Source organism: Lynx rufus, unplaced genomic scaffold, assembly GCF_022079265.1.
Source record: "Lynx rufus isolate CCGP_SWC_20201006 ecotype Redwood Valley unplaced genomic scaffold, mLynRuf1.p SCAF_12, whole genome shotgun sequence".
NCBI lineage: Eukaryota > Metazoa > Chordata > Mammalia > Carnivora > Felidae > Lynx > Lynx rufus.
In genome coordinates, this window is record NW_025814826.1 from 26,409,855 (window position 1) to 26,426,443 (window position 16,589).

Sequence of the window (16,589 nt, forward strand, 5' to 3'; positions counted from 1 at the left end):
CCTCTTGGAAGCATAACAGTTTATCATTCTTGAGATGGGAATTAGTGAAAAGTTAACACAGAATTCTCACTATAGGAACAATGAGCAACTTACTATAGCAGTTTCATTAAAACTATGTAAACATATTCTTTTAAATGTTTCCTATATTAGCATTTGGTTTAAATTGAAGGTACACTGTTAAATTATAGGGTTAGGTTTCTGTGTGTCCATCAGCTTTTTATTTTCCTGGTTTGCCTAAGTGTTTTATTTGTTAATCCATCTCTTTATTTCTGAAAACTAGAAAAGCATCCCTAAATATAATACATAAAAGCAATTAATATCTTATTTACTTTCAAAACCCAAGTTATATTCAAATAGTGAAATACAAAATATAAACTATGAGAATGCAAGCTGGTGCAGCCACTCTGGAAAACAGTATGGAGGTTCCTCAAAAAACTAAAAATGGAACTACCCTATGACCCAGCATGCACTACTAGGCATTTATCCACGGGATACAGGTGTGCTGTTTTGAAGGGACACATGCACCCCCATGTTTATAGCAGCACTACCAACAATAGCCAAAGTATGGAAAGAGCCCAAATGTCCATCGATGGATGAATAGATAAAGAAAATGTGGTATGTGTATATACATGCACACACACACACACACACACACACACACACACACACACACGGCAATCAAAAAGAATGAAATCTTGCCATTTGCCACTACTTGGATGGAACTGGAGGGTATTATGCTAAGTGAAATTAGAGAAAAACAAAAATCATATTGCTTCACTCATATGAGGACTTTAAGAGATAAAACAGATGAACATAAGGGAAGGGAAACAAAAATAATATAAACACAGGGAGGGGGACAAAACAGAAGAGGCTCAAAAATATGGAGAACAAACTGAGGGTTTTGGGAGGGGGGATGGTAAGGGGCACTGAGGAATCTACTCTGAAATCATTGTTGCACTATATGCTAACTAATTTGGATGTAAATTTTAAAAAGTAAAAAATAAAACAGGTTACAATAATAAAAAAATGTTAGATTTAATTTCCTAAATCAGGTACCAAATTTAGAGGCCACTAGGGTAGGAGTCAGACCCAGCAATTGTCTTGTTTATTCTTGTTCATCCTCATAAACATAGACTGTTGTGAAGGAAGTTTGAAAAGAGTTAAGTAATAAAAAGTTACTGCCTGATTTAAAAAAAAGAAAATATAAACTAATGCGTAAGTAGATACTATAGGGTGATTTATTATGAGAGTTTATATTTCCTATCATATATTTTTCTAGGCTTGACTCATTGATCAATCTTGCATTTCTCTAAACTTAATGAGTTATAAATAAACTAAAACACAGGTGTTAATTCTTATAAATTTATCCATTGCCATAAATCAAGACTTATATAAGTGATGGATGGTTACTAAAAGATTTCTTTAAATAATGAAGTCTCCTCAAACATCTAGAACATGGTCTTGAAGAATATTAACTACTCCTCTCTTAAATGACTAAAAATAAGGAAGGCATCGCAGCCTTGGATTAATCACAAAGTCAGTACAAAGGTATGATATTTACAAAGCATAGGTACATTATGAATACCCTTCCGTCTGAGTTTATATCACACATGTATGTTTGAGGCAGAGAACTTAGGTCCTGGATCTTCGATCTCAGTTAGTGTCCGGTTCCCATGCCAGCTATGAGACAAGAGATAATTGATGGGTCCATAGCGGCAATGCATAATATGCCATATTTTATATTAGGTGCCATGGAAAACACACACAAAAGTGTGAAGCAAAGTTTTTATTTCAAATTCTAGTTTGGGAATTAAGACTCAAAACAATGGAGACAGATCAAGGGGAATATATAGTAATTGGTAAATTATATGCTTAAGAAGGTTCAGAGAAGTGTGTGATAAATGGAGTATCATAGTTGGAATGACTTCCAAACGGGGAGAGACTATGAACAGGACTTTGGTGAAAGGATTAAGTTTGAGTAACTAAGTAGGAGAGCAGAGAAAGAGCAGTTCCTTTTGGGGAAAATATCTAATGGATTCAGTTGGCCAAGAAACTAGACAGGTGCTAGAAGCTTGCAACTCTGAGTGTGGTTATTCATTGTGTGGTCCTAGCACCAGGTCTTAGAAAATAGCTTAGAGTTGTCTCCTAACCTACAAAATTGGAATCTGCATTTTATTTATTTATTTATTTATTTATTTATTTATTTATTTATTTTAACGTTTATTTTTGAGAGAGACAGACGGAGCGCAAGCAGGAGAGGGACAGAGAGGGGGAGACACAGAAAATCTGAAGCAGGCTCCAGGCTCTGAGCTGTCAGCAAAGAGCCCAACACAGGGCTCAAACCCACAAGCTGAGAGATCATGACCTGAGCCCAAGTAGGCCTCTTAACCTACTGAGCCACCCAGGTGCCCCTGGAATCTGCATTTTAAAAAGTTCTTCTGGTGATTTACAAGCTCTTTAAAGTTTCAGAGAGTCACTGTTGAGGGTCCCTCTTGAATAGGGGGTAGGATATAAGTGATGTAGTTAAGTTATGGCTGGACTGGGAGGGCCTTGGCAGTGAGATGAGATGAGATGAATCAGTAGATGTTTTGTAGAAATACAAGGATTGTGTCAAGTTAATGGCTCTGCTGTCTCACCAGGACAATCTCCCTTGCATCATGCATTCAGTCTCTCTGTATAATAGCGAAATTATGTGTTTAATTGAAATCTTCATGTGTGTTTTTCCATATGTTACATTTCCATTTAAAAAATATTTCAGTTTTAATGAAGTGAAGAGGCAGATCCCTAAATTACGGGTTGCTACTTTTTAAAGGTTTTAAGGCTTTGTTTTAAAGTGGATTTTAAGTGAAATACTGCCACATCTGCCTCTTATCCCTGTAACTTCCCGGAGCCCCTCAGAAGTGCATCGCCCGGAGGTAATGCTACTTTCTCGGTACCTGGCCTCTGTGCGTGGTAACACAGGTGTTCCTTTTGAAATCTGAGCCTCGTACATTTTCCCTGTCACTACAAAGTCTTTTCATAACAGATGAAATACAGTAGTTAAACACCTGAGGTAATTTCCGAGTTGTAAGGAATGTGTTACTGTGGTTTTCTATAGTACTTTTTATACCAGATGACTTTATCACAAAAAACATCATATACTCTTTCAGCATAGATTGATTTGCTTATTTATTTATTTCCTTGATGTCAGTTTCTTTACTGTAAGTCTGATAATACCACCAAGAGGATCAAAATAAGGTGACTTGAGAAATTTTATAATAAGGCATTTTATTTGGAATTTAAATCTGAAATCTCGTGAACTGTCAAATGTGTGACTTGCATAGAATGACAGATTCTTTCTTGGAGGTCACGTTATTGCTGTTGAGAGAATCGTGTTGACAACTTAGCCTGTCAGATTTTTGGATTGCACTTTCTGATTCATATAGGAGAACACAAAAGTGATTTGGGGAGGGATTTAGTTTTGATGTATGATGGATAATTTATAAACCTGTTTTTCCAGAAGTGATGCCACAATAAGAATTATCTTTTAAATAAGGTGGTATTTGGGAAGACATAACTCTATATGTCTTTGATTTTCTTCAACCACTTCTACATTCTTGAGCTGACTGAAAAATTCTTGTTCTATTTAGCTGTGCAGAAAAATTACATGTATATCACATGTATTTATGTCTTGGAAATCCATAAAACTATATCGGTTTTACAAAATGATATGAGCTGGCCAAAAATTCTTGTTCCTTTGGCTGTGCAGAAAAATTACATGTAGACGTCTGTGTCTTATTTCAGAGATTTTACCTTTATGTTTTCAGGATTAGGCTGAAAGGGTCCTGGTTTTAAGTTCTCAGCTGAGAATATATTTTTGTCATATTCATTTAAGTTTCGGTCATTTATCTGTTTTGGACAATATTAAAACTTTCTCTAACAGAGATGATTCAGAAACAATTGAGTTCTTCCCTAGACTTACAACTGGAAGATCTGAAACTTTTCTGGTTTTGTAATCTTGTAAGTCACAATACAGCTTTAATTTTATTTTTTTTTAATTTAAGTGCAGATGGTATACAGTGTTATATTAGTTTCAGGTGCACAACATAGTGATTTGACAATTCTATATATTATAGTTTGACAATTCTGTATATTTTGCAGTGCTTGCCATGATAAGTACAGTTACCATCTGTCACTACACGAAGTTATTATGCTATTATTAGCTATATTCTCTATGCTTTACTTTTCATCTCAAAACTTTTTTTTTATTTATAACTACAAGTCTATATCTCCTAATCCCTTTCAAGCATTTCACTCATCCCCCTACCCCCACCCCTCTGTCAGCCACCAGTTGGTTTTCTGTATTTATGAGCGTTTTAATGTTTTTTAACGTTTATTTATTTTTGAGAGAGAGAGAAAGTGTGTGTGAGCGAGCGGGGTAGGGGCAGAGAGAGAGGGAGACAGAATCTGAAGTAGGCTCTAGGCTTGCCTGACACAGGGCTCAAACTCACAAACCATGATATCATGACCTGAGCTGAAGTCAGATGCTGAACCGACTGAGCCCCCTAGGCACCGCCTTATGAGTCTGTTTCTGTCTTTGTTTAGATTCCACATATAAGTGAAATCAAATGGTATTTCTTTTCTTTGAGTTATTTCACTTAGCATAATATCCTCTAGGTCCATTCATGCATGTTGTTGCAAATGGCAAGATCTCTTTGTTATGGCTAAGTAATATTCCATTGTATTCTAATAAAATATCTTCTTTATCAATTCATTTTTTGGTAGATATTTGGATTGTTTCCATCCTGGCTATTATAGATAATGCCACAAGGAATGAAGGGGTAGATATATCTTTTCAAATTAGTATTTTTGTTTTCTTTGTTTAAATAGTACTGGAATTACTGGATTATATAGTATTTCTATTTTTATTTTTTGAGGAAAATCGTTATTGTTTTCCACAGTGGCTGCACCAATTTGTATTCCCATTAACAGTGCAAGAGGGTTCCTTTTTTCCACAACCTAACACTTGTTATTTCTTGTTTGTTTTTTTTTATATTTTTTATTCTAACCATTCTGATTGGTGAGGTAATATCTCATTGTTTTGACTTGTATTCCCTGATAGTTAGTGATGTTGAGCCTTTTTCATGTTCCTGTTGCTCATCTGTATGTCTTCTTTGGGGAAAAAATGTCCATTCTAGTCCTCTGCTCATCACAAAACAGCTTTTAATCACAAAACAGCTTTTGCTTCTTAGTTAGAAATGCCCTTAATTGTCATCAGAAGTTTTACAGACTTTTACAGTTTGGACGTTTTTACGAGGTTTTATAAACAATACAGAGCATTCTATAAGGGACAATAAGTGCAGAATAATAGAATTTTAAAGCTGAAAGCAATTGAAGAGACTTATATCAGCTTCCTATTTTTATAGATAAGGAAACAGAAGGCAAACTTGACATTATCAAGAGATAAGTTTGAAAGTACATAATTTAAATAGGAAAGAAAACTCTTCCAGGGTGTATCATGTGTTTTAATTACCCATTGAAATACTTTGAACAAGTGCAAGCTTATTTTTACTCTATACAAAGAAACGAAAGAAAAATTTATCACTAATGACCTTACTTGCATGTATCCAGAAGACTAGCACTAGGGAAAGAGTGTTTTTAATACAATTGAAAGCTAGTGTGCTGTCATTACTTCTGACAAACATTGACTGCTCAGAAATGAGGTAGGCCTGGAGATATAAGGGTGGTATTCTGAGTTAAATATGCAGATGTATATGTCTCAAAACAAGAATGTTTGTGAAATTCTTTTTTGTCAAAATTTATTTCAAATGCTAAGATAGTTTTTAAAAATAATTTTATCCTGCTATTTATAGTTTTCAGTGGTGGGAAGTAGACCAGAACTTCTAGCCTAGACTGGACTTCCAACATAATTGCCTTTTCAACACCACTGTGTGTTCATAACGTTATTACTTTGTCAGAAAGCAATGCATATTTTAAAAGTCCGTATTAAATTGCCAACTGTATCATGGACTGATGTTTGCATTTGATTAGGCTACCTAATAGTGTGATAGTCAAAGACCAATTTTGTCTTTTGCATTTATCTTGGAAATCCATTAAAAAATCAATTTGTCAAAAAGGTATAATGAGTTGGAACATTATTTCTGTATTAGATACTCTTTTGATTTGTTGTATAATTAATTACAACATTAATTATATTTTCCAGTTGTTTTGGAAAAAGTTTACTTTCACTATTTAAAGACATTTTTCTCAACAGGTCTTGGAAAAGACCTATCATAGCTTCATCCACTTAGGTGGAGTTTTGTGAAATGGTAGAAAATCTTGCAATCCTATTTCTCCCTGCTTAGCATGACATATAACAATTCTGAAATTGTATGAGTTTCTATCCAACAGATTATTTCTGTGTGCATTTAAATGTGTCAGACTGTTTAAAATTGGTCAATTTCCTATTGAAATGTCTTTATTTACTCATTTACATATTTTCTTTAGTGGTGAATCCAACTCTGTAAAATAAAGTACTTAACTTCAGTGTCACCTAGTGTATTCTCTTTGGTAGACTAATTATCATGATACCTTTATTAATAAGTGTATACCAGTAATTATGTGGGCTGATTGATGCCCATTGTGTCCACCCCTCTCACTGATCTTTGGGTAATTTATGTAGAGTCCTACTTAAATTTTCATCAGACAGATAATCTCACAAAATTTTACTCCATGTTCTTTAATACAGTCTAAAGTGAAAATGATTGATAAATCCTTTAACATTACTCTGTGGGAAATTGTTTGATTTTTATTTGAAAAATAGCCTACCTTTATTTGAGCTTTTTTAATAACCATTTTGAAGGTTCAATTATAAGAAAATGCTTATCTTCAGGAAAAGTCTTAATGACTAACTTTGGCCTTTAATTCGTTTGATGTATTATAATCATAATTTTGAAGCTATAAAGATTAAACAATTTCCAGGACATGAATTTTCAAATTATGTTTATCTGGAAAGAGCTGAAAATTTACTGTGGTCAAGAAGATATATTTGAAAATACTTAATCGTTTTCAAGAGACAAAACTATTCTGAGTTTCAAACAGAAAGGAAAAGTAATATCACTAATATTATCACTGGTAACCTAGTATTAACTCTGTTAAAACTACATTCCTGTGTGATTTCTAGCTATCATTATCTATTCTTGTAGGAGAGCAGGTATTTTGCTAAGAATATGAATTGTATATGTTCACTCATGTTTCACTGAAGATAATATAATAGTGGAATTTTATGTACATGTCTAGATAACTATATACTACATTTCCAATTTCTACCAGTATGATATTTCAGTACTAAAATTGCTTTGTATTTCTAGGTTTACTTTTGGAAGTCCTTTGTTAACATTTAGGATTTCTCATATAAGCACACACATACACAAGAGGAAATGATAAAATCTCCATGTTAAACCAGCTTTAAAAATATCACTGGAGACAAAGAATTCACTAGTACTCTAAATGTTTCTTTTAGTACTAAAACTTCATTGAACACTTCACTGTGCTCTAAGAAGAAGCAGCTTACAGGTGTAATTGGAAAATAGACTGGTTTTCATTTCTACACACCTCAAGTACCCATTTTTTAAAGAAATGGTAATTTTAAGTGTGGTTTGGGTTTAAATTAGTGCTGGGTTAATAGTTCAGAGGGGGGAAAAAACATCTGTCAGGACATCTTGATTTTATTTACAAACCTGAATTAAAAATTTTTTTTTCAACGTTTATTTATTTTTGGGACAGAGAGAGACAGAGCATGAACGGGGGAGGGGCAGAGAGAGAGGGAGACACAGAATCGGAAACAGGCCCCAGGCTCCAGGCTCTGAGCCATCAGCCCAGAGCCTGACGCGGGGCTCAAACTCGCGGACCGCGAGATCGTGACCTGGCTGAAGTCGGACGCTTAACCGACTGCGCCACCCAGGCGCCCCTACAAACCTGAATTTAAATAGAAGTGTGTAAAGACTAACTTACATTTAAACTGGATGGGTATGAATTATTGGTGGTTGTAAAACATGTAATATAATGTTGTGGCATAAAAATAAACATTGTATGCTGTTTTCACAATAATATTTCTTCCAGGACAGCTATATTTTCATTAGATTTTTTTAGAGTCTTCTTGATATTCATTATTGAACTTTACCTAGTAAACACCTATGCTTGACTAGATTCTTTAAAATAATTATTTTAAAAATTGTCACTAGTTAATTTGTTAAATATTAATAGGAAATTTTAGTTGTATGTTCCTCTGCCTCTGTTTTTATATTAAAATAATGTGTCCCTATTCTAGAATTATTACAGTTCATTTGATATGCTTCCCCCCTTATTTTTAGTGGATTATATAGAAAACCTACCATACCTTAAAAAAATAGCTTATCCATAGTGTATACTCAATAATTGAATTTTAGTCCTTGAAGGAACCTGAGTTATCTTCTGTTTCACATTTTGCTAATAAGAAAGCCTAGCCTAAAGCATTTGAATGATATGTTTTAGATTTTATTTCAATTTCTATACAACAGAGAAAACAAACTTTTGCAATATAACATATTTGTGAATCTGGAGCTAGTTGTTTATCCTCTATAAAAAAGCATCCATCTTCAATTTAATCAGAAAAACTGACGTCTGAGATTGTAGAATCAGATATAAAACAAGAGTAGATTGACCTTGAAGAAGGGTCCTATGGTCTCTCTTAAGGGCTCAGCTGAGTAGTTCCTATTTGTGATCTCTTACGTGTTTGTTTGCAGTGACCTAAACTTGCAAACTGACTCATGCCTGGGCGAGGAAAACTCAATGGAAACTTGTCCTGCATCCCTCAGTCTGTGTGTGATCTCTTCACATTATCTTGCCAGCTAGGTCTTCAGGGTAGCCAGACTCTAATTGTTGCCTCAAGTCTGTCAAGATGTGTGTCTTAAAAGAGAACTGGATAGAGGCTGCATTTCTTAACCCAGTCTGAGAAGTCTCAGTCTCGTTCTGTGTGTTAGAAGAGAGCCACTCACTATCCAGCTCAAACTGAAGGGAAGAGGAGGAAATTCAATACCACCTTTGTGGGACTTGTGGGGAAGAGTATTTTAAAATCATCACAGTGGCCTCAAGGCTTGTGTGTGTGTGTGTGTGTGTGTGTGTCTTTTTCCCTTGGTGTGCGTTCCTTTGGCCTACAGTCATGACTATGTTTCTTCTATCCTTTAAAAATCCAGACAATCAAACAAATCTTCCCTGAGAACCTGGCATGTTACTTTTCTTTAACTTCTGCCTATCTCTCTTCTTCTTTCTGAAGTATTAACAGAGTAACCCACACTTGGTTTCCCCACTTTCTCCTTCCAGTCGCATATGTGCCTGTGTGTTCTGATTTTCTCCCCAGCATTGTTCTGCGATTGCTTTTGATCGTGAATTAGTACTTAGCATCTCTTGTCTTTCTGGAATTTTCCGTGGCATTTGATTTTGTTGCCCACTCTCTAATCCTCCAATCCTTGTCCCATTGTTTGTATAACTTAACCTTTCAGTGTTCCCTTAACCTTTCGATCCCATTTTCCCTGGTTTATGTTACTAATTCGTTTTTTTTTTCCCTCCCTTTCAATTGTGATAGCCCCAGAATTTTCTTTTCATTCCTCTTCTCATTCTGTATCATCTTCCCGAAGAAAGTCATCTTTGGGTGATAATTCAAAATTCATGTCTTCATCACAAATTTCTTTTCCCAGAACCTCATTCATGTATTTCTACTCTACTTGGCATACATACTGCATGAATCACAGATATCACCCTAGAAATTTGCATTGAAATACGTTAGACATATTTCCATGACAGTAATCTATTCCTTCTCTATTTTCTTTCTCCTTATTTGTTAACCGTCATTATCTTCATCTTTTTTTCCTCCCTCACCACCTACCTTTAGTCATCTGTCAACCTCTAGGAATTTAAATTCTGCAACATGATTTCAGTCTGTCTGCTCTTCTCCAGTCTCATTGCTATCACCTTAGGTTGTGTCCTCATGTTCCAGTTCCAGAACTATTTTTCAGTCTTCTTAACATGCCCAGAGTTCTGTTATTTTACCAAGGTTGAACCCAGCTCTGTTTCTACCCTCACATTTACCAAACACTGCCGGTTTTTCAAATTAGCTAATTGAATATTAAACCTAGGACATAGAAAATAGTTTCAGTAGTAGTTTTGTAATTTTAAATACTTCTTTGTAAATTATTTTACTTTATTTATTTATTTTTTAATGTTTATTTTTGAGAGAGAGAGAGAGAAACATAGTATGAGTGGGGGAGGGATAGAGAGAGAGGGAGACACAGAATCTGAAGCAGGCTCCAGGCTGTCAGCACAGAGCCTGACGCGGGGCTCGAACTCACAAACTGTGAGGTCATGACCTGAGCCAAAGTCAGCCGCTTAACCGACTGAGCCACCCAGGCGCCCCATGTAAATTATTTTAAAAGTACAGTTTAATCATTCTCATTGAATGTTGTATATAAAAATGCATATATATTTTTATAGGAATCAGATTCATTAATCATTCGTGTACTCAATAAGCGTTTATTAATCACCTTGTCTATATGACAGACACAAAACACAAAAAAATAGGCTAAAGATAACTGGCATAAGTTAAATGATTGCCTCTGAGCAACTCATAGTCTTGTTAAAGAGACAGACACATAGATACTAACACTGCATTGTAATAGCTGCTAAACAAAGAAGTATTACAAAGTTCTAAGAGCCCTAAGGAGAGAATAGCTTACATCTGAGAAAATTGAAAAGGTATCTAGACTGTATTATCTAAAGCTGGATTATGAAGAAAGAATAAGAGTCTATCTGACAAATAATTGGGAGAAGAATGTTTTAAACAGAAAACAATGCCAGCAAGAGCGAAGAACAGCATGTTTTATAAGGAACTGTGTGACCAAGGATCTTGAACTTTATGTATATGGGAGTTTGTTCTATGTGTTTAGACAGAAGAGTCAGTTAAGCATATTTGTGCTCACTTAGGTAATTCTAAAAATTTGTGGGGCAGATTGTAGGGATAAGAGATGGAGGCAGGGAGACTAGTTAGGAAGCTTGTGTAAAAATCTAGGTGGAAGATGGTGAGAACTCAGATTGAGATGTTGACCTTGCAAAGTAGTAAAAAGGGGAAAAACAGAACTGAATAGAACCACATTATAGCCTGAAGAAAAACCTGAATTCTACCTATACATCATATGTGTGTTTCTGTATTTTGTTTCTGTTTTGAACTATAGACATGGGATGTTGAGCTGGAAAGATCTGCAGAATCCTGGGCGGAAAGTTGTTTGTGGGAACACGGACCTGCAAGCCTACTTCCATCAATTGGGCAGAATTTGGGAGCCCACTGGGGAAGGTATGTAAAGTGTAACTTTTTTGTTTTTGAAAACATAAGTGATTGAAATACTTATTAATTCATTAATGAGAAATTTTCTGAGGCTTAAAGCCTAAAAAGAAAGCAAATAATCACACCAACAAAATAAAAGTAATAGCAGAATAACCAGCAATATGTTAGACTTAGTTTTTGTTTTAAACCATTGATGTAGTGGTAATGTAATGGGCATAGTACTTAAGATTAATAACTTACACAAGAATCTCTCTCTACCAGACTTTATCAATACATTTTGCAATATTTGATTTTACTTTTTCTCCAATTTTACTCACTCTTTGTGGTTATTTTCTCTCAAATAGATATAGACCCCCAACATTTCATGTACAAGCATGGTACGATGAAGTGAGAGATTTTAGCTACCCGTATGAACACGAATGCAACCCGTATTGTCCATTCAGATGTTCTGGACCTGTGTGTACTCATTATACACAGGTATGTTTTGGGTATATTATGCCTCATTTTTCTAAGTTGAGTTTGTGTAACTGCAGCAGAATTTACACAACTGAATTTACATACTGAACGTGGATGTCTTTCTTAGTGAATTTGGTATGGTTATTGAAAAAAGATATTGATGTCTGTAGAATAGGTTTATCAATTTCTATAAAAGATAAAAGTAATTATTAGAAAAAGTTCAAAAGTCAGTTTAAAAAAAAGACATTATCTTGGGACACCTGGGTGGTTCAGTCTGTTGAGCGACCAATTTCGACTCAGCTCATGATCTTGTGGTTTGTGAGTTCGAGCCCAACATAGGTCTTGCTGCTGGCAACGCAGAGCTTGCTTCTGATGCTGTGTCCCCCGTCTCTCTCTGCCCCTCACCCCCCCACAAAAATAAACAAACATTCTAAAGAAAGATGTTATTTCAATGATTTTACATGTAAAACATGTTTAGTCTGGCCTCAGGAAATGCAAACGAGGAGGAATTTACCATCTTCAGTATTTTTTATTTTCCAAAGAATAAAACTATAGGTTATTTACCATGACATTCAATATTGACCTGTGTGCAGCATTTACCTGTTTTTTTTATTCATTGTTCACATTTCGTATTGGATAAGTTCTAAACCTCTAAATTGAACAACGAAAGGTGGATTCAACTAGATAAACCACAGACCTGAGTTACTAGCATTTTTATGGCTGTTAGTGAATATAAAGCAAATTGTTCTGTCTACCTTTGCATGTGACAAGATTAAGATCAGTGATGAATTCCATAATAACCAGTGGTGCCGTGAAAAATACACATTATATTAGAAATTGAACCCATAAATTTTTGTTCCAATACAGTTTAAGATGTGAAATTCTGTTCCTTTGTTAGGTAAGCTTTTTCATGGAAACATTAACATAGCATTTAGGTTTGTGAGGATGTAACTTTTGAACTATTTAGTAAATGTGTATTTTGAAGATGCTTACTTTTTATAGTTAGAGTTATTTACTCATAGCACTCTTCTTCAGATTGAATTAAACCCTGCCCAAAGCCTCAGGAAAAATATCCTTTTGACATTGCCTTATTTCATCTTAAATGATAAAGATTCATTTCTCAAGTTCAGTTTTATACATTTCTCTCTGATACATATTGTTGTCTTCATCTCAGCCTACTTTTTCCAAGCTTTTTGGTTTTTTTTGTTGTTGTTTTGTTTTTTTTTTTAATTTAAATTCAAGTTAACATACAGTGTAGTCTTGGCTTCAGGAGTAGAACCCAGTGATTCATCTCTTACATATAACACCTGGTGTTCATCACAAAAAGTGCTCTGTTTAATGCCCATCACCCATTTAACCCATCCCTGCCACCAATGCCCCTCCAAGCAACCCTCAGTTTGTTCTCTGTATTTGAGTCTCTTATGGTTTGCCTCCCTTTCTGTTTTTATCTTAGTTTTCCTTCCCCTTCCCCTTCCCCTTCCCCTTCCCCTTCCCCTTCCCCTTCCCCTTCCCCTATGGTCATGTGTTGAGTTTCTCAAATTCCACAGATGAGTGAACTCATATATCTTTCTCTGACTCACTTACTTTGCTTACCATAGTATCCTCTAATTCCATCCACATTGTTGCAAATGGCAAGATTTCATTCTTTTTCATCGCTGAGTAGTATTCCATTGTGTATATATTTTCTTTTCTCTAATGTAGGTGGTGTGGGCAACAAGTAACAGAATAGGCTGTGCCATTAATTTGTGTCATAACATGAACATTTGGGGGCAAATATGGCCTAAAGCTGTCTACTTGGTGTGCAACTATTCCCCAAAGTAAGTAGACAAAACATTACTTTTATATGTAAATTTGTATATATGTATTATCATATATATATAGTTGAGTATATTGCTTTAACTCAGTTTACTTAATATGGCAACAATTATGGTTGCCTGATGCATAACCTCAGCCCTTAAAAGGAATATGAAAATTGAAAATATGATCTTTGTCAACACAGGGATTATATTTTTATGACTTCAGTTTTACATATTATTATATTCCACAGGTATTTTTAATAATTTGGATTTATTAGAGAAAAGCATCTATAGATTAACTGAGAAATGTATTTTCACCTGTGTAAAGACCATTGAATGATTATGTTGAAAATATTACAACTGTACTTAGGGTCAAATCTAAGTCTCAAGTCTGTTTATTAAAACGAATGGAAGGGTCGCCTGGGTGGCGCAGTCAGTTAAGCATCCGACTTCAGCCAGGTCACGATCTCGCGGTCCGTGAGTTCGAGCCCCGCGTCAGGCTCTGGGCTGATGGCTCAGAGCCTGGAGCCTGTTTCCGATTCTGTGTCTCCCTCTCTCTCTGCCCCTCCCCCATTCATGCTCTGTCTCTCTCTGTCCCAAAAATAAAATAAACGTTGGAAAACAAACAAACAAACAAAAAAAAACGAATGGAATGTAGATGAATATCCCATAATAGAGTTCGGTGTTCTGTAAAAGTTTAATTTTGTAATTTTTAACAATGTACATAACAATTACTTAGAATATTTTCAAAATAATAAGGCAGCAGTTTACATAGAAACCTAGTAACCAAAGGGACTCCGATGAAAAATATAAATGATTTAAATATGCATACCAAAGTCGTTATTTAGAAGATAGTAATATTTTATAGTGTCTCATAAATTATGTTATTAGACTACCTCTTACTAGAGTGGATCTTCTCTTTAAGGGGAAACTGGTGGGGTCACGCCCCCTATAAACATGGACGGCCCTGTTCTGCCTGCCCACCTAGTTTTGGAGGAGGCTGCAGAGAAAATCTATGCTACAAAGGTATGTGCTATTGTGTCACAGTATTCAGTTTGATTTATATTTTAATATAAATTAATATATTTAATATTAATATATTAATATATATAATATTAATATTGTTACAATTAATATATAAATATAAATATTTATATTTAATATAAATTAATCCAACATCTGCATTAATTTGTACTTGAAAGGCAAAAAGCATATTTAATTATTACTTACAAAGTTTCCAGAACTCTATTTAAAATATCTGAAGCCATTAAAAATATTTTAAAAATATATGAATGTCTATTATAGCAAATTTGTATTTAAAAGAAAGTTTCATCATTATTCCACATAACCACTTCTAATTCTACTTGAGATTATCCTAGAGTGACAAGTATATTTGCATTTTTAAAAGCGATCTTGATATATTATTGACTAGAGTTGTTTTCACAAGTGTCTTCATTTTTGAAGGATTTAGCAATCTAATGCAATTTATTTTTAACACTTTAAAAGTTTTTGCCCATATACCTATCCATGAATGTTACTGAATGATGGTCAATGAATTACACTAACTCTCTGCTTCTTGCTACAGAGTATATAATCTCTCATGGCCAACATGACAAATAAAAAAGATAAAATAGTATTGTAAAACTATTGTAAAAGTAGTGCTCTGAAATGCATTTAATGTCCTAAAATGTGCATATACAGTGTCCTGTTTACAGCACATGAAGAGCAAACTTAGATGATAAAGCTTTGTAAAACTTCCACTCTTGTTGGGCATCTGAGTGAACATTTCTACTCCCTTGTACTTTTTTCTTCCTGATGACCAAATGAAGATTAATGTAGACTAAGTGTTTTAGAAAACATGAATAAATGCAGCTCTTTTTCAGTATTCATAAAGAGATGTGCCTTTTTTTCCCCTTGATGACTGAGTGCTCATTAGTATAATGAGCAGACAAGAAGTAACAGTATAGTATTTCACTGTTATATGAGCCATTTTGCATTCCTGGAAGCATTTTTCATTGTGTGTGAGTCTGTTTTCCATTTTTGGCCATCCCTAAACCTCCGACTTACTTGCCCCTTCACCAGTGGCCACTATTTTACTTAAAACTGACTTTCCTCTGAAGTCATACTTCCCTTTTCTAGGTTCGGAGTCCTTGGACATACATGAAAATAACACACCTTTCCAAATTGTGCCACTGTTAAGCCCTTGATATAAATAACCTGGAAAAAAATTAAACTCATAAATTTCTGCATTTTGAATTTCCTTCTAAAAGAGAAAAACCTTTCCGTGGAAACTGATATTGTAGTAAATTAAAAGGGCATGTCAGTCTTTCTTTAAGCTAAATTTCCTATTGGGAGAATTTTAAATGTGACGCTTTTGGAAATTTTAAATATGATTCTCCTAAAAATACGATTTCATGTCATACGAAAGCCCTGACTTCATCAGATCACTGCATAGACTTCATGGTGGCATTATGAAAGGCAATCACTGATACCACTCTTAAGTATAAATCAAAGTTTAGAAATGACTCCATTTAATATTAGCCGATTTTTTTCATTTATTAAGCATAAATGAATCAAGAGCTCAAAGACTTATCCATGTATTTTATTTACTCCAGCGCAGTACATAAGATCACCACCTCAAGCCAAAATCTGTGCCAAGAAACTACAGATTTTTCTAGTTTTAAATGTTACACAGGCATATAAAGGTATACCATTATGTGATGATTTGTGCACATTTAAGGTGGATTCATATTTCTTATATCCATTCTCTCTAACAGAAGGATCAGACAGGTATTACCCTCCTCAAGAAGAAGAAACAAATGAAATTGAACGGCAGCAGTCACAAGTCCGGGACACCCACGTTCAGACAAGAGCAGATGATGGTAACAGAAATGAAGTCATAAGCACACAGCAAATGTGTAAGAGCTCTGCATTATTTACAAAAACGTTAAAGTTTATGTAGATGACAGATGCAACTATATTTT

At 34.7% G+C, this 16,589-nt stretch overlaps 1 protein-coding gene across 2 annotated transcripts in view; it reads left to right on the forward strand.

Moving 5' to 3' along the window:
• CRISPLD1 (cysteine rich secretory protein LCCL domain containing 1) overlaps nt 1-16,589 on the forward strand; it is a 47,272-nt gene that overhangs the window by 14,787 nt on the left and 15,896 nt on the right. The window contains exons 2-6 of one of the 2 annotated variants that reach the window (XM_047073766.1): nt 11,244-11,362; nt 11,698-11,830; nt 13,511-13,626; nt 14,531-14,631; nt 16,383-16,523. In XM_047073766.1, coding sequence (XP_046929722.1) covers nt 11,244-11,362; nt 11,698-11,830; nt 13,511-13,626; nt 14,531-14,631; nt 16,383-16,523 — 610 coding nt within the window. Of the gene's footprint in view, nt 1-11,243; nt 11,363-11,697; nt 11,831-13,510; nt 13,627-14,530; nt 14,632-16,382; nt 16,524-16,589 lie in introns of those variants that run through there. The other variant, XM_047073767.1, reaches the window with a different exon arrangement.